This window comes from Anolis sagrei, chromosome 3 (assembly GCF_037176765.1).
Source record: "Anolis sagrei isolate rAnoSag1 chromosome 3, rAnoSag1.mat, whole genome shotgun sequence".
In the NCBI taxonomy this organism is placed as follows: Eukaryota; Metazoa; Chordata; class Lepidosauria; order Squamata; family Dactyloidae; genus Anolis; species Anolis sagrei.
The window spans coordinates 192,005,540-192,032,505 of NC_090023.1; the positions used below are offsets into that span (position 1 = coordinate 192,005,540).

Here is a 26,966-nt window from a genome sequence, read left to right on the forward strand (position 1 = left end):
GCAAAGCTCTATTTTCCCCAAACTCTACCAGTGTTCACATTTGGGCAAATTGAGTGTTTGTGCCAAGTTTGGTCCAGATCTATCGTTGTTTGAGTCCACAATTCTCTCTGGATATAGGTGAACTACAGCTCCAAAACTCAAGGTCAATGTCCATCAACGCTTCCGATATTTTATGTTGGTCATGGGAGTTCTGTGTGCCATCAATTCCATCATTGGTAGAGTTCTGAATGCTCTTTGATTGTAGGTGAACTATAAATCCCAGCAACTACAACTCCCAAATGACAAAATCATTCCCCCCACAGCACCCCACCAGTATTCAAATGTGGGCGTATCAGGTATTTGTGTCAAATTTGGTCCATTGAATTAAAATACATCTTACATATCACTTACATACATTATGATTCCTAACAGTAGCAAAATTGCAGTTATGAAGTAGCAATGAAAATAATTTCATGTTTGGGGGTCAGCACAACATCTAAAACTGTATTAAGGGGTCGCGGCATCAGAAAGGTTGAAAACCACTGTTCTAGAACATGGCCATATAGCCCAAAAAACCCTACAAAAACCAAATCTCATAAAATATATGTAGACTTTAGATAAGCATGCCAAAATTTTGATTTCCAAAGTTACATCTGCCAATACACCAAAATGGCCATTTTTGAAATCTTTTAAGACTATCAAATTTATTATTTCATTAACATCCCCTGCTGTGAGTGGTCTTGAGTAATATAATAAAACTGAATGGGAAGAATCCTGGGAAAGACAGCCAGAAGCTCAGATGTCATTAATATACATTAAAAGTAGTATAAGTTGAATCAGTTCTTTAATTTTTCCTTGCTTTCACACAATAATATAATCTTCATAAATTATGCTCTTGAAGGCAAGAAGGAATAATTTTACAATTTTCATCCATGCAGTGAGACAACCCCAGAAGCTTTGAAGCTTTCAGAGATGGGTCACAGCTTGGAACCTATCATATGCATTTTCAGGGTTTCCCAAAACTCAAAATAAAAATGTGTATTCTAACATGCTAGGGCATTGGACTAGATCACCCTTGTGGTTTCTTCCAACAGTATAATTCTTTGATTCTATGATTCTCTGTTTTGGAATGCTTTCCAAATGCTTTAAAACATTCTTTCTGTTCCTGTTTTTGCATTTATATTGCTGTTTCTTCTGGAAGCCCTTTAGAGACCAATTCAGTATGCAGTGTGGTGTTCTCTGGAAATTGACCATGAGTGAAAGATGGAGGGCCATAGACATGCAGTCCCCCAAAGGTTCAAAATATCTCTCAGAGGTCATTTGTAATGATGTACAGCTTCTGGAGTACAGCTGCTATTGTAACGGGTAGCAGTAAGCTATATAATAACCAAAAGAAGATGGATTACAGAACTGTGGATGAATAGGTTGGCTGAATTAGAGTACTGGCAGTTGCTCGAACTTAATCCTGGCAATCTCAGGTATAGGACAGCACATTCAGCAAAGAACTATTGACACATGATGTTTCTTTCAATTTGTTCTTCTGTAGCAACTGTTCTGAGATTTGTGAACTCTTTTTACTTGGATGTAGATTATGAAAAAGAAAAGAAAACCCAGGAAATGTCACTCTACAGCATTGTAGCTCTCTTTTGTGCTAACTGCTAATGCAAATGTATATGGCTGTATGTTGAAAACCTGAGGATATTCAAGTAAGGATTTTCATTTTCCACAGCATATTAGCACTTCTTTCAAACAGAGTGGCAGCTGAATGAACTATGGAGGGGTGGGAGGGGGAGAATCCTGTATATTTACTACAAGGTTAGCAAATCCCCACATCTTCATATATCCAAATACCTGGAGGCAGAATGCTTTGTTTTCTTTAAGGAAGAATAATGGTTTGTGATAGTCTGCCAGATAATAGCAGATTGCAGCAAAAAACAAGGTTGTATTTATAATTTTCTTCTTTATCTAAATAGAAAACCCACTCTTTATTTTCTGACCCATAAATTACAGTTTACTTTCTGCCTACTCCATGCCATATTTATAGCTTTACATAAAGGAGATATGGTTTAGACTTTTATTATAGAACATCATAATTTTATTTATTTCACTTGATAAATTGGAAGTGTCAAATGGAACCAAGTTATAGAATGATGAGTTAGATGTTCCTTTTTATCTGTTCCGGGAGGATGTTTTACTTAAAAACCATTCGGAGTATTGGCAAGGTCAATTTGACATTCAGACAAATTGTATACAGCCTTCCGATTTCCTTGAAGTACTTTCTTATTTTCAAGGAAAGTTACTATATTTAACTTCATGTTTCAACTATAGTTAGTGGTACTCATTTCCTCCTTGAAAGCAGAGCAAGTTTATTATGGTTGTCTAAATCTCATTTATTTTAAAGTAGTAACATGGCAGCGAGCCAGAAGAAATTTGAATGCTCAGAAGAAGCTCAGAAGAGATTACATAGAAAGTCTTTGAAGAACTAGATTCTTTACAAGGTTGATTGTGCAAGGGGTGGTGACCTCTAAACAGATTCTGTGGGGTCTCAAGGACTCGTGGTATTATTGTACACCAAATAATACATCACCAGTGTTTTTGTATAATTTTTAGTATCTGGAGAGGTTAGACTTTTTGCTCGACCACAGAATGGCCACTGGGTGACCCTACACAAGTCACACTAAGAGATACACAATGGCAAATGTATTGGTATCAAGGAAACCGTATGACTGTTAGCACGTTGTAGTCAACTTGAAGACACAAAACAGCAACAAAGAAAAGTGGAACTGAACTCATCAACCTTGCATTGAGGTCCTACTCTGTTTTCAAACCATTGTGTTACTTGGAGGAAATCACTCTTCTTCAAACTCACTTTCCTGTGTGAGAAATGAGAATAACGGTAACCTATATCATGGGATTATTCTGAAGGTCAGCATACTTAAAATGTTAAGCACGTCTCCAGCCTTGCTTTCTCAACAGTGTATTGAAAAGAGTCTGCTCTTTCTTTTCCTGGCCAAATAATAAAAAGCTCTAACAATCAGTTGCCCTGGTGCTACATATGCAAAGAGAATAGTGTGGTCTCTTCAGCCAGTAAAAGGAACACATTTAAATATTTTGGGGAAATGTGTTTAGTTTGCAGCTAATATGACAATGTGATGAATCTTTTTCCAGCCAAGGTCTGAATTGAATTTCAACATTTTTGGATGATACACTCCTGGAATTAGTAGAGCCAAAAGCAAATGTGTGGGATCAGAAATATGAAGGGCATTTCAACCTTTTAGAAGGGTGAAAATTCTATACAAATTCTAGAATCTATCAAAGTACAGTGCCATGAGAAATGGAGTTTGGCTCTAAGTCCTGAGATACCCTCCACTAACTCAAAGAAAATATTGGTTACTCACTTTCTGATATTAGTAATGGTATGTAGGCCATTTGGCCTTGGGAATCTGTACATTATTTTAAAAATGGAGTAGTTTTTGCAAAAGAAATGTGCCTAAAACTGCATACCCATGAAAAATGTATTCAACTTCCAAATCCATATATTTGAAAAAATCCAACCGAACCCACCTTAGTAAAAAATGAATAACAAAATAGGTGAATGCTTGGTTACATACACATATGAAGGAGGGCAGGATCAGGAAAAAAACCCTTACAGCCCAACAGAGAATTGGAATGAGGGAAGAAGCAATATGAATTTTAGAAACTAATAAACACAAAACATTTGCATTTTATTTTTTAAAGCAAAAAAAAAAAGTTTGAAAAAAAAGCACTAGGATATTCCCTTCAGTTCTACCTTGAATTGTACTCACATTATACCTTCTACTTTTTAGTATTATAGATTTTTTTTGGTGGTGTTCATTGATCTTTCTGGATCAGAAGTGTGTTCATTTTCCTGAATAATATGGATAATTTTATTCATACTTTTGTGCTTTTGCTTACTCGGAATTATCTTCGGTGCAATTATTTGAATAAAGTTGTGACATTTTCTTACAGATACTAGAAATACTTAAGATAAAGTTTATGTTTTTAAGTAGCTGCCTTTTTCAGATATCTGGATCAAACCTTTATCTATGGTGCTTCCAATCAGATATTACTACATTTTCTTCCCAAATAAAAAAAAAATCATCATCATCATCATCATCTTTATTTGAAACACAACAAGATGAGTCCACAGCAGACACTCTGCTGGCTGTTATATTGGATCACATGTCGGACACTTCCCAAGTGTCTAGGACTGCATGATGTATTGGCGAATAATTCATGCAGATCCCAGTAAGGTGGCCTTCTGCAGCTGGCAGATGGTAATTTTGTCAGTGCCGACAGTTTAAGTGCAGGCCAAGGTCTTTAGGCACTGCACCCGGTATGCCAATCACCACTGGGACCACCTTGACTGGCTTGTGCCAGAGTCTTTGCAGTTTGATCCTTAAATCCTCATATCATTGTTGTTGTTGTTGTTGTTGTTGTTGTTGTTGCACTATTTGGAAGTACCTGTGCGGCTAAAGCATGAGAGACTGTGAACACATTTTCAGGGAGATTCATCACATTTCTAAATTTGAGTTGATAGTCTAGAGTGAGAAAGTGATGACAACTGTTGCCATATATCAATTTTATATTGGGAAAAACACAAAAATTGTGCAGAAACATTTTGCACCAATTATGATAAAATTGTGGAGTGTTAGTCTGAAGCTTGATGTGAGATCCCTCATGGGAGTTGTAAAATCATGAACAGAACAGTCAAAACCAAGATGATGGCAAGATCTCTTACATCTTCTGGGCAACTAAACAGCCTAAAGTATGCACAACATAATTTTTCAAGATATTTTAATATATTAATTTATTCATGATTCTCTTGTTGCCATTTTTCACAAATAGCTTCAGGGCAAATTGCTATAAGGTAACTGAATGCTATAAAATCTAAAAGCTCAAAGTATTTTGAAAATCAAGACCAAAAAGCAAAGAGGAATGTGCCAAGTGAATACATCTAGAGCTGGAGCTTCATAATTTTGCTTTCACCACAAAAAAAAGGTGACAACTTGGAAAACTACTTTCAAAACAAGGCATAATTTTTCCAAGTGGAACAAACATTCCACAATTATGTGTGTAAGATTTTGCCTATTGCTATGCTACTATGTACTGATTTAGACTATTTGGTATGGTTTATCAACTCCCCCCCCCCCAATGTTTCCTACAGTAGACATAAGTGTCACAAATATTTCAGTGTTCAGTAAGACGTAAATCTCACTGGATTCAGGGGATTTTGCCTCCTTGTACAGAGGTAGGCAAACTGTGACTCTGAGGGAAAGAGGTGTGAAAAACATTCCCAGATTTTTATGTATTACCATTTTTTTCAAGAAGTCCCCAAATGCAAAATATTATCAAAACTTTACAAAAACTCATGTAAAGTTGACGAACAGGAAAAACCTTGAAATACTTTTACCCTTGATTTTTTTTTATTTGGTTGTGTCAGGAGCAACTTGAGAAACTGCAAATCGCTTCTGGTGTGAGAGAAGTGGCCGTCTACAAGGGTGTTGCCCAGGGGACGCCCGGATGTTTTGATGTTTTACCATCCTTGTGGGAGGCTTCTCTCATGTCACTGCATGAGGGGCTGGAGCTGATAGAGGGAGCTCATCTGCACTTTCCCCGGATTCGAACCTGCGACCTGTCAATCTTCCATCCTGCCAGCACGGGTTTAACCCACTGTGCCACCTTTGAAATTGAAATGGGATGTGCTTCCTTTGAAAAGGGAATCACTAAAGAAAATATATTAGTTAGATTAGTTAGAGAACTAATTTCAGCAAACTTTCTGATTGAATGAGAGTTTGGATGGTCTCAATTTTTTTGATCTAATACTGTATCCACTATAAATCTACACTACTAGGTAAGGATGAAGTACCTACAGTGTTCCCTCCCCGTGTGTTTGATCCAATTAGATCAAAAATACCATTCCTTAAACTGTGTTCTGTGGTTTAGGTATTGTTATCTGTACAGCCCACAGTCTAAACCCAATTGTGTCTTCTCTTACTAAGGTCATTTGACCAACATCCGTTCACTTTCAAATCTCAGAAGTACTGACAGTTTTATGATGCTTCTGCTGAATGAAAATGTTTACAAAGAGTAGCTCTTTTCTAAAAGCTATCAACGTCCTGTTAAAATTTGTGGTCACAGCAAAAAAAAGGTCATGTTATTTTTTTATATGACTTCTTGAAATAATGCTACCTTATTTGTAAGGGATTTGTACTGAGTGGCAGCTGCTCCCATTTCAGTAGCAATAAAAGCCTTCCTTCCGTTTATTCAGTGACTGCCACATACATACAGAAACCATTGATCTTAGAAGCTAGAGAAAAGATTAGGTCAGGCTGAGAGCAGGCATGGAAGAACAAGGAGAAATCAAAATAAATATATACTGTAGCTGAAGCCATGAGAGAACTGTCTCACAGTTTCCTTGGAACGGTTTCTAACTGTAAAGGTATAGAGTAGCTTAAGTGACTTACACAGAAATAAAAGCTCATATTGAATACTTGCCACGGCAAGCCATCTGACTGATGGAGTAATAATAATAATAATAATAATAATAATCTTTATTTATACCTTGCCACCATCTCCCCAATGGGGACTCGGGGCGGCTAACATGAGGCCAAACTCAAAAATACAATACAACACAATAAAATACAGAATACAGAAAACAAAAGTTACATCAGAAAATAATCACAATAGCAAAATAAAATAATAAAGCAAATTCACACAAAATAAAATCAAGCAGGATGTGCAGGCCAACTGGACAAAATGATAAAATAATAAAACCCTGGGTGAGGTAGGAATAAAAATATGTAGGTGAGGGGAGCCTAAGAATGATCAAAACAGCAGGGCAAGGTTTTCAGATTAGGACGGGGGAAAGTGTTTTCTATTTGAAAATCCCAGTGGCAGTCAGGTTTGGATACAATGCTAAAATGGATTAGTGTCATGAGAATAACCAGAATAACTGCTGGACACTCCCTTCTCCTCCAGTGCAGCTGTAATTGAAAGATTTTATATTTCAGCTTCCATTTTATATTGATCATAGTTTAATGCATTCTGTAAACTGTGATTTATTTTCTCTGTTACATATTGAAATGAACCAACTTCATGCTGTCATAGTCCCCAAATAAACCAAAGTTAAACTTAACTTTATAAGGTTCAAACAGCATACAATTTTGCGACTAACTTGAAGAAAAAGCAATGGCTTCTGAATCCCTTTTAACAACTGCACTTGAAGTGGGGAAAGTGTGTCTGAGATCATAGTCAACACACATGAAATCCAAAACTGTAAAAGACAGAGTATTATGTGTACATTGGAGACATTGAATTGTTGCTGGCTGGAAGCTGCCCTGAGTCTCCCCCCCCCCCGGGAGGGGGTGAGATGGTTGAGGTACAAATATCGGAAATAAATAAATATTTTTTTAAATTGTGTATTGTGTAGTATCTGACTTGTTTCATTGTTGTCTTGAGCCATATCCATCTGTTTAGCCACATGCTTTTGGGTCCTGCTTTCAAATTGAAACATTTTATTAAATTAAATTATTTTACCAGGCTACAAAAACTACTCCCCTTTCTTATTTTTATCTCTGAAATCCTAGTTAACAACATAATCTTCAATATACTCAGTATTACTTTGTCAGATTTGGAGATTGCAAGACCTTCAGGATTTCACAATTACATATGACTCACATGTTGATTTGAGTCATATGGAATTGAGGTTGGTGATCAGGAGAGTCCCTCATGAAAATTGCATATTGTTTTTAAGTTCGTACCGGAGTAATTCTGTACTCATTTTTGTTCTTGGAAAAAAGTAAAAAGTAACTTTAGATACTTTTTCCTGCTGCTGCAGCTGCAAAAAAGACTTCAATAATTAAATAAAGAGAATTTGCAAATACTCTGCTCCAAATTCACCCATTAGGAGTTGTGTGTGCAGCAGACATAATTTCTACACAGGAAACAAGCAGTGCAGAAAACATGTGCAGATTTTGCAGAGAATAATTTACATACTGTGAAGATTTTCTTTAGGATTCCCCATGCAAAAGGGAAAATCTTTTTCAAATCTTTTTCAAATTTTCAAATATTCCTTCCATCTCTAGAAAGGGACTACTATATCTTATATTAGTTCATGGGAGGCTTCATCTAGTTCATCCATAATGCAGATATTCAAGTACATTCAATATCTTGCTAGCAATATAAATTTTTACTAATTTCTTTCATCGGCATGAAAATGAAAAAATAGATAAATAGTCCATCCCTTTCCTTCATAGTGTCTTCTCAAGGTCATTAAAGTTATAATTGAATTTGGAGCGTCGGTGGGATTTTTCTGAAATAAAGTTTTTTTACTGAATCCTTACTCAAATTTCCTAGGCTTATCCTTTTCCAAAGTGTTTTGGCTTTCATATTTGTGAAAGCCTTTGAGACTCTTGGCAGCTGCCAGCAAGTTGATGTGACAGAGGAATAGCAACAGCAATCAATATCCATATGGCACTGTTACCATATGGTAGTACTCATGTTGCAGAACAACAAAATGTATAATCCTGACAACCATTAACTGTAGATGGAAATCCAGCCAGGGCTGGCAGCTTTCACTCTGTTTTGCAATCAGTCAGTCTGAGACAGTGAATGAAAATCCAGACAGAAGACCTGACTCATCCTTAGACATCAATGATCATTTGCACATCAGAATTGTTTGAGAAGCACCCAAAACAGGAATTAGCTCTCTATTGAATACGTACGATTTTCTCTCTTATTACCCATTTGTTTTGGTTCCAGGACCCTCCTTGAATACCAAAATCCATAGACACTCAAATCCCATTGCATATAATGCCATAGTACAATGGTGTCCTTTATATAAAATGGCAAACAACTCAAACGAGTGCTGATGTGCATGTGTATTTAAGCCATGTGAATGTATTTGAGCCATCCATAGATTCAGAACCTGTGGATATGGAGGTTCAACTATACGTTTATGTATTTCTTTACACCTCCACTATCTTACAAGGAGTCCTTTGATTCACAAACTATGTGTATTCTGTATTTAATATCAATTACCAGCAGGATTTCATCATACTTTAAGAAATTTCTTCATGTTATGTTAATATAATAGTCTACCTAGGTTAGTATGTCCTGCATCATGGATGAGGAACATATGGCCCTCCAGATGTTTGGGATTACAATTGCCACCATCTCTCACCATTAGCTAATCAGATAGGACTGATAAGAGTTTAAATTCAGCAATATCCAGAAGGCCACATGTTTATCACCATTGATTTGCACTGTTTGCAAGCAACCCTCCACGGTCTGCAGTAATCCCTTTCTCCAGTCCTACCTGAAGATGATTGCATATCGGACCTTTTGTATGCGAAGCATGTAGCCTACTAATGAAATATGGCTCTTTCCCATAATTGATATAGTGACTGAATATTGGTTATCATGCATCATAGCTCTGCCACCGATCCATAACTATAACCCTTGTTCCTAAAAGCTCAATTCCTAACCTAGGCACAACTTAGAATTAAGGCATTCTACACTGAAGCAATAGTTATATAATTGATAATGCCCAAATCTCACATTTTCTCTTATCCCTCTCTCCTAGCTAACTTAGACCTTTAAATACCACTCATTATTTTCTAAACATTTCTTAATTTTAATTCAGTCATTCCTCTATGCTCCCTTTCATCAACCAAATTACTCTTATATCAACTGTCACCTGAACTGTCATTTGCCCTCTGACCATTCAGAGTGTCAACATTGCATTCTCTCATTTCTCCTGATAGCTTCTTCCCTCATTATTCCCTATAATCACCAGATATCCATAATCAAATTACCTTAATATATGTAGTAAATTAAACATTATTCACGTAAAGACCATGTATAAATATGTGAGGGGAAATCATAGGGAGAAGGGAGCAAGCTTGTTTTCTGGTGCCCTGGAAATTAGGCCACGGAGCAATGGCTTCAAACTACAGGAAAGGAGATTCCACTTGAACATTAGGAAGAACTTCCTAACTGTGATGAGAGCTGTTCAGCAGTGGAACTCTCTACCCCGAAGTGTGGTGGAGGCTTCTTCTATGGAGGCTTTTAAACAGAGGCTGGATGGCCATCTGTTGGGGGTGCTTTTAATGCGATTTCCCTGCTTCTTGGCAGGGGGTTGGACTAAATGGCCCACGAGATCTCTCCCAATTCTATGATTCTATCACATCACACCCTCTCTAGGATTTCTTTGAGAATAGGAGCTTCTGTAAAGCAAAGGGCTCCCAGATTTCTTCTCACCCGGAAAGTTTATATCTGAACTAGAAACGACTTCTGGGTCACCTCCTATTGTAAAAGAGGCCTCTTTTGGACTTAAAACTTTGAAAAAAAATGTTCTTAAAAGGTGCTTTAGAAGATATGGAGACAAATAATAATTTTTGTCAGGGATAGCAAAAGTATAATGCTCTAGAGTGCCTGGTGAGGCAGTGCTGTCCTTTTTTATGTTCCACAATTGCCCAACCTTCTTATAAAGTGAGTAAAACCTTCTTTATTCTATTTTCAATAAAACAAATTTTGTATGTCTGAATTATAGTGGTAGTTGTGGAGTAGCAAACAGACAGAGAATGTTGACATTGGGCAGGACAGATTTCTAAGATTATTTCTCATTGCCTGCCGTGGAATACTATGTGAATTCATACATGCATGTCCTAGTCCAGTCTCCTCTCCAGGGGAACAAGCCTGACTCATCAGAGATGAAACCACTTCCACCTATTACTGTCATCTTGATTGGCAGGTCTTGCAGGACTTTTGTCTTGTCTTATGCAACAGTCAATACTCTTAATATAATGAGGTTCCAATTTGTACTTTCTTGGGGTCAAGTCCTCTGGAACTGAGTGAGAATTGTTTGTGAATAAGTGTGCATAAGTTTGCACTTTTATGCTTGCATCCTAAAAGGTCATTTTCAAAATTTTCAGATGGCAGAAGATGCCTCTGCAATGCAGACTTAATGTAGTTTGACACCATTTTCACTGCCACAGCTCAGTGCAGTGGAATCCCAGGAGTTGAGGTTTGGTGAGGCACCAACACATTTTCTACAGGTGATGAAAGATCTTGTAAAACTTCAGCTTCCATAATTCCATAGCATTGATTCAAATTGTATTAAGGACTATATTTCATCGCATAATGGTCACCACCGCATAACAGGTCAACCCCTTTTGGGTTCCAGCTTTTGTATTTTACAATTCCTTGCATAATAGTTGTAGCCTTGATTTAGACAATCACCTTGCTGTAAACAGCCTAGTATTGCCTTCCACTTGCTTGCCCATCCATCCACCTGCTGACCCACCACATCACTTGATCACTCACTTTTTCACTCACTCACCCACCCATCCACCCACCTGCCCACCTACCCATGCACTTATCCCCTCACTGTTCCTCACTGAAAGGGGGTTGCTTGACAGATGGATGGATGTGCAAGTGAGTGCATGAGTGGAGTGGGTGGGTAGATAGTTGGGTAGCCAGCCTAGCAGATGGATGGGTGCAAGAGTGGATGGATGGATGGGTAATTTTCAACATCAGTTTAGTAAAATGTTACTGTTTCAGTACCAAAAAAGCACCCATTTCATTGTGTAATAGGTGGGTTTCCTTTTTTTGAGGAAAAAGGGAAAATGCAACTATTATGTGATAAAATAAGGTATATACTGTAGCTGCAGCCAAATACTCTGGAACACTTATATATGTCAGTAGATGAAGTTATATATATATATATATATATATATATATATATAGTACAGATCATATTCCATAAAGCTGCTTCTAAATTCAGGAGAATGGAGAAATGGATGAAATACAAAGTCCAAATTGTTGGAAGAATTTGTCTCCTGCCAAAGATAGAGCTAATCAAGTAAAAGAAACTGATTTAACTGATGTCTTCTGTGGAGCACCAGGTGTTCCTTTCTACTTTCTTCAATAAAGATGTCATTCATTCTTGGATTGGGGAAGGAATACTGAATCTTGCTACAAATAATATAACATATGAGAATGATGCTGGTATTAAAATGTCTTCTACCTTGGAAAGTGGGTGGCTTGGCGTACATTTATTTATTTACTTATTTCGAGTATTTCTACCTCCTTGTTCTCAACCCCCTAAGGGGGACTCAGGATGGCTTACATGTGGCAACAATTCGATGCAACTACATATAACTACAATATAACAACCATTAAAACAATAAATAGAACATTAATTAAAACAATAAAAACAATATTAACAGCCGTATCACCATTCCAGTCGAATTCCATATCCAAAGTGCTATTCATGCCTGCTGTCCAAAAGCCTGGTCCCAGAACCATGACTTCAATTTCTTCCTAAAAGATAGGAGGGATTAAACCAATCTTACCTTGTTGGGAAGCAAGTTCCACAGGCTGGGGGCTACAACTGAGAAGGCCCTGTCTCTCATCCCCACCAGACCTGTTTGCGACTCTGGCGGGAGTGAGAGCAGGGTCTCCTTGGATATCTTAAACTGTGAGGTGGGACATAGAGGGAGAAGTGTTCGTACAAGTAAGCTGGGCCAGCTCAGTCTCCATTATAATGTGTCCCTAAACATTTTCTGCACTTTACAAGTTCCCATCATCTACAAAATTCATGGTAATAATATGTACACTTCTCTAATTAAAAATTAAATGGAAAATGACAGAATGTGTATCTGCACAGAATAAAAGTGCATGAAACAACCTTGAAAAATGTGGTTGACTATGGTCAGACTGTTGTATTTAAACTGGAATATTTTTACTTTTAAAACACAATTGTTGACATGTGATCTAGATATATAGAAGTCTTAAAAAGTTGGATCTTAAGAATGCTGGTTATTACTGGTTTTTTATATCCTTTGTGAAGCTATAACCTGATGTGCCTTGTTGGTTTTTCTGTGGAATATTAAAGGGCCTATAATTCAGTCCTTAGGTTCAATTAGAGTGAGGCAGGTGAACCAGTATTGTAGCTGAACCTTGGTGACGGTTCTTATCGTATGGCGCCATATGCACCCCTCTGCTAATATGCCTTTCCTCATGAATCTCTGATCTTTGGCTATTGTTGGATAAAATGCTTCAGTACTTCCTCATTCTGCTACTTTTCTGCCACCTGTACAAATAATCTTTTCGATTTCTGTGCTGGCATGCCAAGAGTAATATGATTTCATGGGTTAGGATTCGCCTCCTCTCCCTCCTTCCTATCACTATTCCCATGTTGGCTGTTTTTATTTTATTTTATACATATCTTTACCATTTGAAAAATTCTGAATTTTCACAATTATGGTTAAAAAAATAAAACAAAAGAACTGCAGTAGTTTAGGAAGATAGGATCATGAGGGTGCGTGGAATTATGATTGTGGACCATATAATGGTGAGCCCATGCAATTATGGGAATGAAGAGGTGTGATATCGAAGGTGCTCAACCCAGGATGCATCAGTTCTCTGCGCTAACTTAACTATATTGGAACAGTGAGAAAGAAGTTCTAAATCCATGTAATTAATGGAACTTCCATAGATGTTGGCTTACCAAGATCATGAGTCCACTATAGTTGAAACTAGCAATTGCATTTAGTCCATTAGTTATGTACGGAATAACATCTTATGACATCTTGGTCAGACCTATGGTTTGTCTTACAAATCCTGTGTGAAATGAGAGTAATGTTTGGGATCTCTGAAAGGAAACCTAACAGGTAATTCATGGTTCTGCAATGTCTAAAGTCATGATTCAGATCAAGCAGGGCACTTTGCAAAATTGCTTGCTGCTTTTCTAATGCCCAAAGGATTTCTGCCTGAATTGAAAACATTTGCTAAACGACATAATAAGCTAATGATTGCTTAATTTTTGAATGCAAAGCTCAGTACGGAGAGAGCAACAGCTGGTGTTTGTCAAATTAACTTTCCTTATGATTTTTACTACCCCCTTTTCTTGTTTGTTTAGCATACTTAGTCATGATTAAGTACCAAAGGTCTCTCCCCAAATCTGTTATGTAAAGGTAAAAGTAAGAAGGATTTGTCTTCACTGCAACAGTACTTTTGGCTTATTTTAAGATTCAGTTAGCAGAATATTTTCTATTCTTCAAAATAGATACTCTGTGTCGAGGTACTCATTTATTACTTTTCAAAAGAGAATGTAAAGTGCCATTTAATACATCATATAGAGGCAAACCACAGCAAGCGTAGTCAAGCACAGCTTCTTGGAGAGTGTAAAGTCTGAATTATATATGACTTTGCAAATACACATTTATGACATTTATGCTTTATATTTTTAGCTGCCTACCTGAAAAATGTGATGTTCGAAGTGTCTTATGGCTTACTTACTTAAAATGGCTTTTTGGAATCTGAGCTGTAGCTACAAATATAGACTGCTTTCAAATGTTGACTGTTCCAGAATTTTTTTAATTATGCAGCTGATTCTTCCTCTTGTAGCTTCAGATTTCCTTCATCTTTTTAATTGTCAGAAAGTTGCAACAGACCACAGAATAAAGAGCTTATTCACAGGTTAAGCAAATACAAATTTAAAATGAAATCTAATAAAGTGATGTATCATATATGGAGCCCCCGGTGGCGCAGTGGATTAAAGCACTGTGCCAGCAGGACTGAAGACCGACAGGTCGCAGGTTCGAATCCGGGGAGAGGCGGATGAGCTCCCTCTATTAGCTCCAGCTCCTCATGCGAGGACATGAGAGAAGCCTCCCACAAGGATGATAAAACATCAAAAATCATCCAGGCGTCCCCTGGGCAACGTCCTTGCAGACGGCCAATTCTCTCACAATAGGAGCAGTTGCTCTTGACACGACTATATATATATATATATATATATATATATATATATATAAAATCTTGAACTCATGGCAGGTCAACTGTGCATTTCATTATGTTCCAAAAACTGAGATATGAAGCCTTTTCTCACTTTCTCATGACCTGTATTTCTTTAAGTGGGAGCTGTTACAGGCTGTATGCTCATTGTAGTTGAGATATTGGCCAAATGCGGATATACTTGGAGTCAAAGGATGTTAGGACCATCCCTTTTGTCTTTCTATGAACCTATTCCCATTTTCTATCTTTCTCACTTTTACTCTAATTTTCTGTCAACCACTTTTCTGTTTCTCTGCAAATTATTGGAAATTCCATAACCTATTGGAAGTAACTGCACCATAACCTTATTGAAAAGGTAAAAATGATGTCACATCCATTTGGCAAATATGAAACTTCATAAACATGTGGAGACTACCTTCTGAAAACCACTAGTTAAGAAAACCATTACCTTGTTAGAAGTCAACCCTTTGAACAAGTGATATTCACAAGCATTAATGTAATGGCACACAGGTAACTCAGCTGTTAAACTGAAGAACCATGTCTTTAAACTGCCAAGGAGAAAGACATGCCACTACAAAAATATATTTGGTTAATAGAGGATGGTTTTTTTCTTTGAAGTAGAATTTGCAGTTGTAATTGTAATTGCAGTAATTCAGAGATAAGAACAAAGTTTTATTTGAAAAATAGCATATCTTGTTTACTCATAAACAACTTGTATTAATTCACCATACTGGCACATTTTTTATTAGAGTTCAGTTAGATAAGATGTAGTTTCTTCTCAGTGTTGAGTACACATGGTATGATACTTAATCAATTTCTCTAGTCTTTAAATACAGCTGGACTCACTGAAGTTCATAAGTTATACTTCTCTACTAAAGTCCAAACAGCAACATGCATCTACCTCCACTGAAGTCTGATGCAAACTGAATACAAAATGGAGTCCTGTGTCTGAAGCCTCTCCCACACCCAAGACGTACAGTCACACTGGCAAACCAAAATGCACATGCAATATAGATTAACAGTCATATACATGTCTGAGCAGTTAGTGGAGGCTTGGAAGATTGCTATTTCCAACACAAATTAATTCTTTCTTGCTTTTTTTCGGCAAAAATATGATAGGTGAGACTCTACACTGGTTGCGCAACGTGGGTCTGAATTAATGAGGGGAACATGTGCATGAGACAGCGCAGCGAGTGAGAGATGCAGCTGCGTCAGAGTCATGGCAAAATAGTTTGTCAGAAAGGGGAAGAGGAAACATTTCTATCCCATTTACCATCTTCGTAAGCCACTGTTTATCATTTAAGAGTAAATAACTCTAACATTACTTCACTCGCCTTAAGCACTATGCTTGGCTGTTTGTTGTCCCCTCTCCCCCCCCCCCCCCCCCGCTTTCTGGTGAACTATCTTGCCATGACTCTGTCACACCTGCATCTCTCACTCGCTCTGCTGTCTTGTGTACATCTTCCCTTCATTAATTCTGAACCGCGTTGCACAAGTAGTGAGGCGTAGAGTCCCAGCTATCATGCTTTTGCCCTTTTTTCTGACATTTCCTTTTATTTCTTCACATTAATCTACCATACTTTCTGGCACCCCCTTTATTTCTGTGTATCTTTTTTCTATCAATCCCTTTTTCTCACACTCACTTTTTCTATCTCTGCTACATGTCCTTTTCTTCTGAGAAGGTTGCTACTGAGGAAAGGATAAATCACTCTGTGAGTGGTCCATACTGATATATGCAAGAGGAACTCATCACTTTTTCCATTGTTGCTTTCTTGCCAGCTTTTCTTCTCCTTGCCCCATGAGCCCATTTGCTTTTGTGAAATTAGGCAAAGGATTGTATGTGGCTTTTAGCTTCATTTTATTTGCAAACATGGATATGATCAAATGTTGGTACAGTAATGTCATAGGTGTGTGATGGATGAATGTGACTCTCTGAGGTCCTAGGGGACACATATGCAGGCCCTTATGCTCTGAAAGTTGCTATCCCCGGTGCTAAAGGGTATTGGTTTGTGTGTTGCATCAAATAATGTATCCCAATTCTTCCAAGGTGTATGATTTAATCATTAATGCTTGTTCTATTGTGAGATAGCACCTTACCAAAAATGAACAAAAAGGGTGAACTATATCTTTCATCAACTAGCTTTTCAAATTCAGTTTTTTAAAAATGTCTGAGGCACTATGATAAAAAATGCAAATAGTGGCAATGGACCCTATTTAGATTGCAACAGTATTCCATGAACTATAAAATGAATATAATAATTGAGATATTAATGCTATATTATCATTAGATTCTTTTTAAAAAAATCATTGCCAGGCTGGACAGTAAAATGATAAATTTTATGTGTGTGTCACTGATTATTAGTATTGACATGAAAATAATCAAAATCATCCCTGCTTCTTCTGTAGGTGGTTGCCTTAAGCAAGCTGGAAGCAACCAGACTATTGCATTTGCAGCAGCCATGTTGTCATTAGATGCTGACACCCCTCAGGGACCTTCAACAAGTCTCCAGCCATGCCGTGTGCTGACCTTGTCACCAATCACAATACCAGTTCTGACATCACCTTTCCAAGGTAAGGGATTCCCATCTTCATTCAGCTATCATGAGTTTTATTCAACTTGATTAACCAGTTCCTGATATGGGCATCAAACAAAACAACAGGTGGGTTGGGGGCTGTGGATAACACTGAATCAAATGGTTATGACTCAGCTTTTGACCTGTGCACACATGCTGTTTGAGATCCTAACCAAACACTTTTTTACCTGGCTAGTCTAATTAAGGAGAAGCTAGAATTGCTCTTTCACTTCCAGAATAGATTTTATCTTTCATTCTTGCTTCTCCTGATTATGGTTCTTTTTAGGAGCTGATTTTGAATATCCCTTTTGACATGAACATTTATTTTCACTATTTGTTTGAACTGCACGATTGTCCAGTGATTTCTTTTCCTCAAACCTTGCTGATTTTCCCCTTCACTTGTTATAAGGCAGTTGTTGAAAATGTTAACTTCCTGATACAATGGTTTGATTTCCCCAAGTATGGCATATATTGTTACAAACGTCAGTCGGTTTTCTGCATGCTATGAGATTGGCTATAGAGAGCCACATTGGCAAAAATCAGTGGAGAAAGAAGTGGCTGTAGCAAAAGAATTTTTGAATGGACACTGCATGTGGAGTCTGAACTAGAGGAAATTCTTGGTGAAAAATTCTGTGTGTGGATTATTACAATTGAATTATGATTCAGTCCTCATAGAAAGTTAAGGAATCAAAGACTAAGATTGTCTGGGGCCCTGCTCTCGATCCTGCTGGTGTCAGAAATATGTATGGAAGTGACAAGAGACAGGGCCTTCTCAGTGGTGGCCCCTCAGCTATGGAACACCCTTCCTAGGGACATTAGATCAGCCCCCTCCCTTTTAACATTCCAGAAAAAGTCAAGACTTGGCTGTTTGAGCAAGAGTTTTAAAATGAATGTAATAGACAAAGGAATATGGAATGATTGGATGATGAGATTCGACAATGTTTTAATTAGGAGATACAATTGATTTATGTTTTTTATTGCTTTTGTGGTGGTTTTGTATTATATAGTAATGTTTTTAAATGTTTTATGGTGTTTTTGAATTGAATTGTTGCCTCTGTAAACCGCCCTGAGTTGCCTGAGGGCTAAGAAGGACGGTATACAAATATAGTAAATAAATAAATAAACAAAATGTTTGAATTGTTCCATAAATTTGATTGCTTTCTTTAGGGCTGAGGAACTTCAGTGTATGAATACTATCTGTACTTCCTTGTGTATTTCTCTGGAACAGAAGAATATTACTCGTCGTTTCCACTTTTTCACAAATCCAGGACTATTTAAAGTGTGAATAGGGCATTTCCACCAAAAGTAGGAATTAGTTATTCTTCTTCCTCGAGTCTACATGTAAACAAACAACAACACAGCTGCTGCTGAATGTAATGAAAATCTCCAGAGGGCATTTTATACAACATGGTTATTGTGTTATGCATCGGCTTTAACTACCATGGCTGCAACCTGTGGAAACCTGAAGTTTGTAGTTATGAGTGACACTAGAGCAGCTTAGCTGAAAATTCTGAATTCTCGACACTTCAAATGGCAAAATGCCACAGGCTGTTGCAGTCATACTGCTATAGCTATGAAGTGTAAAAGAGTCTCAAGGCAGGTAGTGAGCTCCCCGTGGGAGGGAGAGGAGAAGAAAGTCCCCAAACTACTATAGAAAGAAAAATCTTAGACATGAAAGATTGGTTTCTCTAGGTGAATTTCAAGACTTTTTCTTTTTAGACATTTTTGATCCTTCAAATGGCATCTTGTTTATTCTTCATTCCTCCTGATATTAAGATAATGGCGATTAATTCTCTTTTTAAAAAATAACATTTTAAAGTATGTTTCTCTGGTTAAATGCACTGAAGAACAAATTATATAAGCTCTCATTTTAAAACAAGCAAACAAAGAAGAGTATATATAATATTCCTTCCTCTGTTGAAATGCCACCGTGAATTTACAAAACTTGTTTTGACTTAACAATTCTGCAATTGATTCAGTGGCCAGCTCTAGTTGAAGCCTGGACTTTGATATCTAAGAGCATTGGAGATCTATGTACATGCGTAACAAGTAGCAACAATTGTCCATTTAATAATAAGGTGGTCAGTTGAAACATTCACACCTAACTCCAGCAGACAAGAGTCCTTTGTCCCACCCTGGTCATTCCACAGATATATAAACCCATTTTTCCTAGTTCCAACAGACCTCACTACCTCTGAGGATGCTTGCCATAGATGCAGGTGAAATGTCAGGAGAAAATGCCTCTAGAACATGGCCATATAGCCCGGAAAAACCTACAACAACCCATTTAATAATAGTTTACTTAAAATACTCTGTAATGGACGTAATTTTGGGACTCACCATGTGTCATAATAGCTCAATCACATCAATTCACAGGCATCTTCTTCATATCTGTGCCCCAGGTTCCTGGCCATGGCAAACACAGGTGGATGCTGTATAACAGTTAGACCATAAATGGGAAAAGCATCTTTCAAAACATTTTCAACACATTTTAGCTGGTGCTATTTGAGACTACTTTTAGTCATGCCTTCTCAATGACTAGTTATGTTTAGTACATTTGTAATGCAATCCTATAAATGTTTATTGAAAAGTGAATCCCATTGTGTCTAGTTTGGAGTACCCCAAGGGCAGAGGCGGCCCTAGGTAATTTTCAACAGTAAGCAAACAGTATTTTGCTCCCCCCCCCCCAACCAATCACTGATATATATTTTCTGTTCATCGTGGGAGTTCTGTGTGCCATATTTAGTTCAATTCCATCAGTGGTGGAGTTCAGAATGCTCTTTGATTGTAGGTGAACTATACATCCCAGTAACTACAACTTACATATGTCAAGGTCTGTTTTCCCCTAAGAGCGCCTCAAGAGCGCCCCTGGGCAAAATCAACTATACTGCAAATGCTTACTTTGCGTAATGGGTTGAGCTGCCCCTGCCCAAGGGACTGTGTTTAGAATCATAATCTTAGGCCTGAATCCCAAAGCAAAGTAGATTCAATTATCATTGAAAGGTGAGACAACACAATCAATGGCTCTATTGGAGCAAGCAATGGGCTAAAGCAGGGGTTCTCAAACTAAGGCTCAGGGTCCATATACGGCCCTCCAAGGTCATTTACCCGACCCTTGCTTAGAGTCAACCTAAGTCTGAAATGACTTGAAAGCACACAACAACAACAGCAGCAGCAACAACAACAACAATCCTATGTGATCAGCCAAAAACAGGCCCACACTTCCCATTGGAATACTAATAAGTTGGTTAAAATTATTTAAATTTAAATAATTTAAATTATTGTATTGTTTTTAAGGTGTTTTTTTTGCACTACAAATAAGATATGTGCAGTTTGCATAAGAATTCATTCTTTTTTTTTTCAAATTATAATCCAGCCCTCCAACAGTTTGAGGGACGGTGACCTGGCCCTCTCTTTAAAATGTTTGAGGACCCCTGGGCTACAGGTTCTAGACTGCAATCCTCTATTCATTTACCTAGGGATGAGCTTGATGACATACATTTGAATATATATACATATAGAATCCACATTTAGGCTGAAGTTCTGTACGGTATAAATCAAAGAACATGTTGGCTTCCAGATATTGTTGCTGTTGTTTTAATTTAATTTTATGTTTCTCTTTCTTCCAAATGGGGCTCAAGTTGAAGATAGTGAGCCACATCTCCTGTCCCCCTTCTCATTAGTTGTGCTGACTATTGGGAAGTGCAGTTCTTTTGTCATTACCTTCTATTTATCTGCATTGAGTATTTGAGTAGTTCTCTTTGACCATGTACACAAATTGTTCAGTGTTTTTATTCGGGATTTTTCAAATATTCACATCTAGCTATACACATTTATATGTATATATTTCAAAACAAAGAAAAAAAAACTATCCATCTACCTACCTACTTACCTATCCAATTTTATTTATAGACTCAAAGACTACAAATGTTATTTTGTATAAAAACCAACAACTTTACTCTGTAATCATTATTTATGTCTATATTCCTTGAAACAAGGATCTTCTTCAAAATAAATTATTTCAGTGATATGTATATACAGCTACCATCTCATGTATACTGTATGATACACCTCAGGTTCAATAGGAGATTATCACAGTATAGGGCCGTGCCATGTAGATAGCTGGCTGAGCTTTGCAGTGATAAAAATGTCAGGTTTTGAAAGCAGTTGTTTTCCGTATGAAAATGGGACTGATAGGATATCGAATAACATGCTAGAAGTGCTGGAGCAATAAACCCATTATCAATCATGCACAAGAAACTGCATTATTCATAGATGTCCTCTCCTTTAGAATACACAATAGGATTTTGAAACAAGCAAAACTCAAAGTAGCTATTATATGAATTGTGCAAACATTTCTAGTAGGCAGCACCTTATTGGCTCCTATATGTTGAAACACACAGAAATTTTCATAACCTCCCTGAAGAGGCTCGAGATGCCCCCTCCCTCCTGACTTTTCACAAGACACTTAAGACTTGGCTGTGGGAGCAAGCATTTGCAGAATAGACAGTTTTTATTGGCAAAGTTGAGATTTTTTGGACCGTATTTTTAGACTGATTTGGAAAACATTTTAAACCCGGTGAACTGTTTTTATATGTATTTTTATTATTTTACGTTAATTGTGTATTTTATTGGTGTTTTTAATTTTTGGAAGCTGCCCTGAGTCCCTCTTCAAAGGTTGAGAAAAGGATGGGATACAAATGTTCTAAACAAGCAAATAAATAAAATCAATGTTGGCTCCATCTACACAGTAATATAATGCAGTTTGAAACTGGACTGCATAGCCAGAGTAGACTCATACAATGCTGTTTAATTGCATTGAATTGCATTATATGTGTTTACACTACCATATAATCCAGTTTCAAACTGCATTATATAGCAGTGTAGATAGGGCCAAAACTGCAAAGAACTCACTTGCTACCAGTGGAGAAATCTGTTACTGAAGCATTTCTGAAAGATGATCATAAAACCTCTGTTTAAAAATGAAGGGAGTCACCACCTTCCAATGTAAACTCAACTGTCAAATAGCTTTTATTATAAAGAGATTCTTTCTAATGTTTATTCTCCTTTTTATGTAATTCAAAGCCATTGGTTCAGATTCTGGAGAGATAGAAAATTAGTTTGATTCATTTTCTTCATGACAGCTCTTGCCTATCAAAGATATCACTCTCCAGTCTTCTCTTTTCCAGGCTAAGTAATTCCCTCAACAGGTCCATATATCTCTTGTACAATCTTGGTTACTCTTCCTTGGGCATGTTCTACCTTATCAGTGGCCTTCTTAAACTGTATTACCCCAAACTGGACATAGTATTCTAATTGAGACCTAACCAGAGCAGAATAGAGTAGTTTTGTTACTTCCATTGATGTAGAACATTTTTGTCAAAACTTTGGTCTTCCAAGTATTTGGACTTCCATTTTCAGAATCCTCAATGGTCAGGAATTCTAGAAGCCGAAGTTCCAAAATATCTGGAGAATCAAAGTTTAAGAACCACTGATCTAGATAGTGTTTGTTGAGCATGTGGCTTAGTATCATACAGTTGGGAGGAACATTGGGGTTAACTAATATAAACCCGTATCAGTGGAGGATACAATTGCATCATACTCCAACTTTCCCACCTCCATATCATGAAAATTTGAATGCCGTCTGACAGAGGATGACAGATGTAAGACAAATTATATACAAATTACAACTCGAGGAAATATCTTTTACAATAATATATCCAGTATACATTTTCTCATGGAAAGCGGTTTACTTATAATATTTGCCATTGAACTGACAATCTGTAGATGTTAAATTAAATCTCCTTCCCCTGAAAGGAAGGGAAAAGGTCAATTGGTCAAAAAGTACCACTCTGCTGTCAAGAAAAAATTACATTTTTGTTTCTATATAGACCTTAATGATTGGGAAACCTCAAAGAAGCGAATAATCTAATATAGTGATAATCCCATGTGCGGAGTATATTTTACAGCCAGTCTGTCTTTCAGTGAAAAAAGACCAGCATGTCGACATTTGTAAAGAATGACTTATTGCCCTTAACTCCTACCTAATAAATCCTTGAAAGAATGCCATCTGTGAACCCCAGAGACAGATGCATTTTCATGAATAATATAAAAAAGTGCTCTCTCTTCATGTTTGTCTTCAAGAAAGTTTAGACAGGGAAAACTTGTATGACAGACCCAGAACATAAAAAAATCTGTTGATGTAATCCTTTTAGCAATACAGTTGTCCAGTAATTATTTAAATAGTACAGACAACTTTTCTATTTGCACTAGGGAAGTATTGTTACCGTAAAACAGTCAACAAAAATGTTTTGCTATGCTATGATGCCTTCAGGGAAAATATGCTTTACAGATGCATTTGTTAATTTTAATGTGTTATCAAACTGTAATAAAATTGTAGCAGTACTAACACATATACTACTACTGTCACCAGCATCAGCAATTTCAGTTCAGTTGTAACTGTAGGCAAAGAGACGTGTGAATTTGTGCTGAATTTAGATGTGAATCTAAAGGTATATATTTGTATTACAGAGAACACTACAGACAAGATTCATTATGATTTCACTTCTCTGTGTTGGAGGTGACCTGATTCACCACATAGTTGATGTTTTGTTCTTCTCCACTCTGAAGATCTCCATCAATTGTTATTAGAATCCTCCTTGATTTCATGGGGAAATGAACACTTAACTGTAACATTGGGTTGCTGTGAGTTTTTTGGGTTGGATGGCCATGTTTCAGTTACATTCGCTCCTGACATTTTGCCTGAATCTGTGGCATTTGTTCAGAGGTCTGTTGGAAAAAGGCAATGAAATATGTTTGTATGTGTGTGTGTGTGTATCTATGGAGTGTCCAGGATGGGAGAAAGAACCCTTACCTGTTTGAAGCAAATGTGAATGTTGCAATTAGCAAGTTTGATTAGCATTGAGTAGCCTCGCAACCGCAAAGTCAATCAATAAGGGTATTTGCATAAAAGTCAGCTGTTGAGTTTGACTGGGTTCCCTTGTCATGAAGGAGCCATCAATTGTTTTGGGGCTCAGCTTTTGTGGGCTGGATGGGTGTTTGGAGGCAAGGGATCTGTGATGGCTGGGTAGACTCTGATCATGTGCAGAGTGCTTCTAAAGAAACCCTAAAAGGACAGAAATGATGCAGCCGTGTTAAGCAATTAAGCCTTCCCAGGGATTGATTTCAGACAGGAAAGTAACTTCCAGTACACTATGAAGTGGCTCACTCCCAGCCATGGAAGAGCCCAATGCTGTAGAAGAAGGGGAAGTGACCTTTTGGATTCTCTGCTGTCTTGGAAATAATCTTTTGAATTTTGATTCTCTTTTTTGAATTTGCTCATATATATGTGTGTCTATCTATCTATTCTTCTTTAAATAAACTTCTACCTACTGGATTACCTGGACAGAGTGTGATTTGTGGTAAAAAGATGCTTCAGGGCTCTAGTGCAACAATCTCCTTGTTTAAAATAATATAACATAACATGATGTCTTATTGGGTTGTTGTAGGTTTTTCGGGCTATATGGCCATTTTCTAGAAGCATTCTCTCCCAACGTTTCACCTGCATCTATGGTAAGCATCCTCAGAGGTCATGACCTCACAACCTCTGAGGATGCTTGCCAAGATGCAGGTGAAATGTCAGGAGAGAATGCTTCTAGAACATGGCCATATAACCCGAAATAGCTGCAACAACCCAGTGATTCCAGCCATGAAAGCCTTCGACAATACAGTGATGTATTATTTTCCAGCCACCCACTCTGAGGCTTTTTCTTGCTGTTGTCTGTAATTGTACAACATTGTCTTCCTCAAACCTGAGTATTTTATAATACTTTAGCATCATAGACTGCAGTTCTGGAGATTGAATGCCTCTGTTTCCTTGTTTTCTAAACATCTCTTTATAGTTCTGGGGAGGTGGGGGGAGGTGAATGGAGGATTAACCTCTCAGCATGAATTCCTCCAACTGTCATTCCTCTCTTCAGGATATTTGCTATAATATGTCAGAGGTATGAGTAGGTCAGCTCTCTCTTTCCCTTCCCTCCTGTTTCAGGTGACCCCTTACATTCTGTGTTGCAATAGCTCTCAGCCATAAATCTGTTAGACTCACAAGGGTTACCTGACTACTAGTTTCTAAAACCACTCATCTCTTTCTCTGTGTCTACTCCCCCACCTCTCTGATATTGCAGTCAGCATTATGTATTACCTAAAAGTTCATAGGTTCTAGAGATTAAAAGCCTTCTTTTAAAAAATAGAGTTTTATATTATCTTGTATACCAAAAGAATATAAATCTCTGCACATATGTACAAAACACCCTCTTTTCTCATGCCTTGTAGATTTCTATTACATTAGAGTGTAGATTTGCAAGAAATGAACATTGTCTATGTTCATTGAGCTCTTTTTTCCCAGGAAGCAAGAGAGGTTCCTAGCATCCTGTGCCCCACACCCCCACACACACTTATTGGAAACCCGTGGGCGTCCAAAGAGGAAAATAAAGGATTATATCCACACTAACCATCCTCCATATACAATGGGGGACAGTATTCTAGTTAGCCAGTACTAGGTTGGCAACTCTCAACCAGAGGACATTTACCTCCGATATCCCTAGCCTGTGGAATGACCTGCCAGAAGAGATTTGATAGCAGTCTGAATTTAAACAACATTAAACACCAGTCTCTTCTGATAGTCGTATCCAGATAATTTTTAAACTATGAATTTCATATTATGAATTTTAATGTATGGGCACACTTCTCAAAAGGGTAGCCATAATATGCTTTTTTGAAAAGAAAAGCAATATGCATTGGTCTCATGTGTACTTTCACACTTTTTTTGCCAGAAATGACTTGAGAAACTGCAAGTCGCTTTTTGTGTAAGAGAATTGGCCATCTGCAAGGATGTTGTCCAGGGGATGCCCGGATGTTTTTGATGTTTTAACATCCTTGTGGGAGGCTTCTCTCATGTCCCCCGCATGGGAAGCTGGAACTGACAGAGGGAGCTCATCCTTGCGCTCCCCGGATTCAAACCTGCGACCTGTCGGTCTTCAGTCCTGCTGGCACAAGGGTTTAACCTGTTGCGCCACCAGGGGCTCATACTTTCACACTGATTTTATGTGTTTATATATTTTAGCCTGGTTAGTGTGGAGCAGCAGTTATTTAACTTGTTTGTTCTCTACCTTGATCCATAAGGAAGGGTGGGTAAGAAAACATCACAATCAGCATCAGCTAAATATCCAAACAATGAAAGTTACTAGAGTGTAGAAAAAGTCAGACTTTATCCTAACGGATTTTACTATATATTGGGTCATTATTGGACATGAGATTATGACTTGGTATTTTATATGGTTTATGTATTTATTTATTATTTCAAATATTTGTACCCTGACCTTCTCTACCCCCGAAGGGGGACTCAGTGTAGCTTACAGCTGGCAACAATTTGATGCCTCCCAAATACACACAGATAAAACAGCAATTACAAAAATAGATAAAGCGTTAATATAAATTTAAAATAATGCAAATTCAATTAGTTGGCCAAATCTAAATCTGTGTTTTACAATCAACAACTTGATCTGAAGCCTGTCCATAGTCCATTTACCA

The 26,966-nt window shown here is 37.5% G+C and overlaps 1 protein-coding gene across 1 annotated transcript in view; it reads left to right on the forward strand.

Annotated features, from left to right (window-relative positions):
* TCERG1L (transcription elongation regulator 1 like) overlaps window positions 1–26,966 on the forward strand; it is a 226,277-nt gene that overhangs the window by 22,086 nt on the left and 177,225 nt on the right. Inside the window, exon 4 of the mRNA XM_060768650.2 lies at window positions 17,212–17,376. Within this exon, the coding sequence (XP_060624633.2) occupies window positions 17,212–17,376 (165 nt within the window). The remainder of the gene's footprint in view (window positions 1–17,211; window positions 17,377–26,966) is intronic.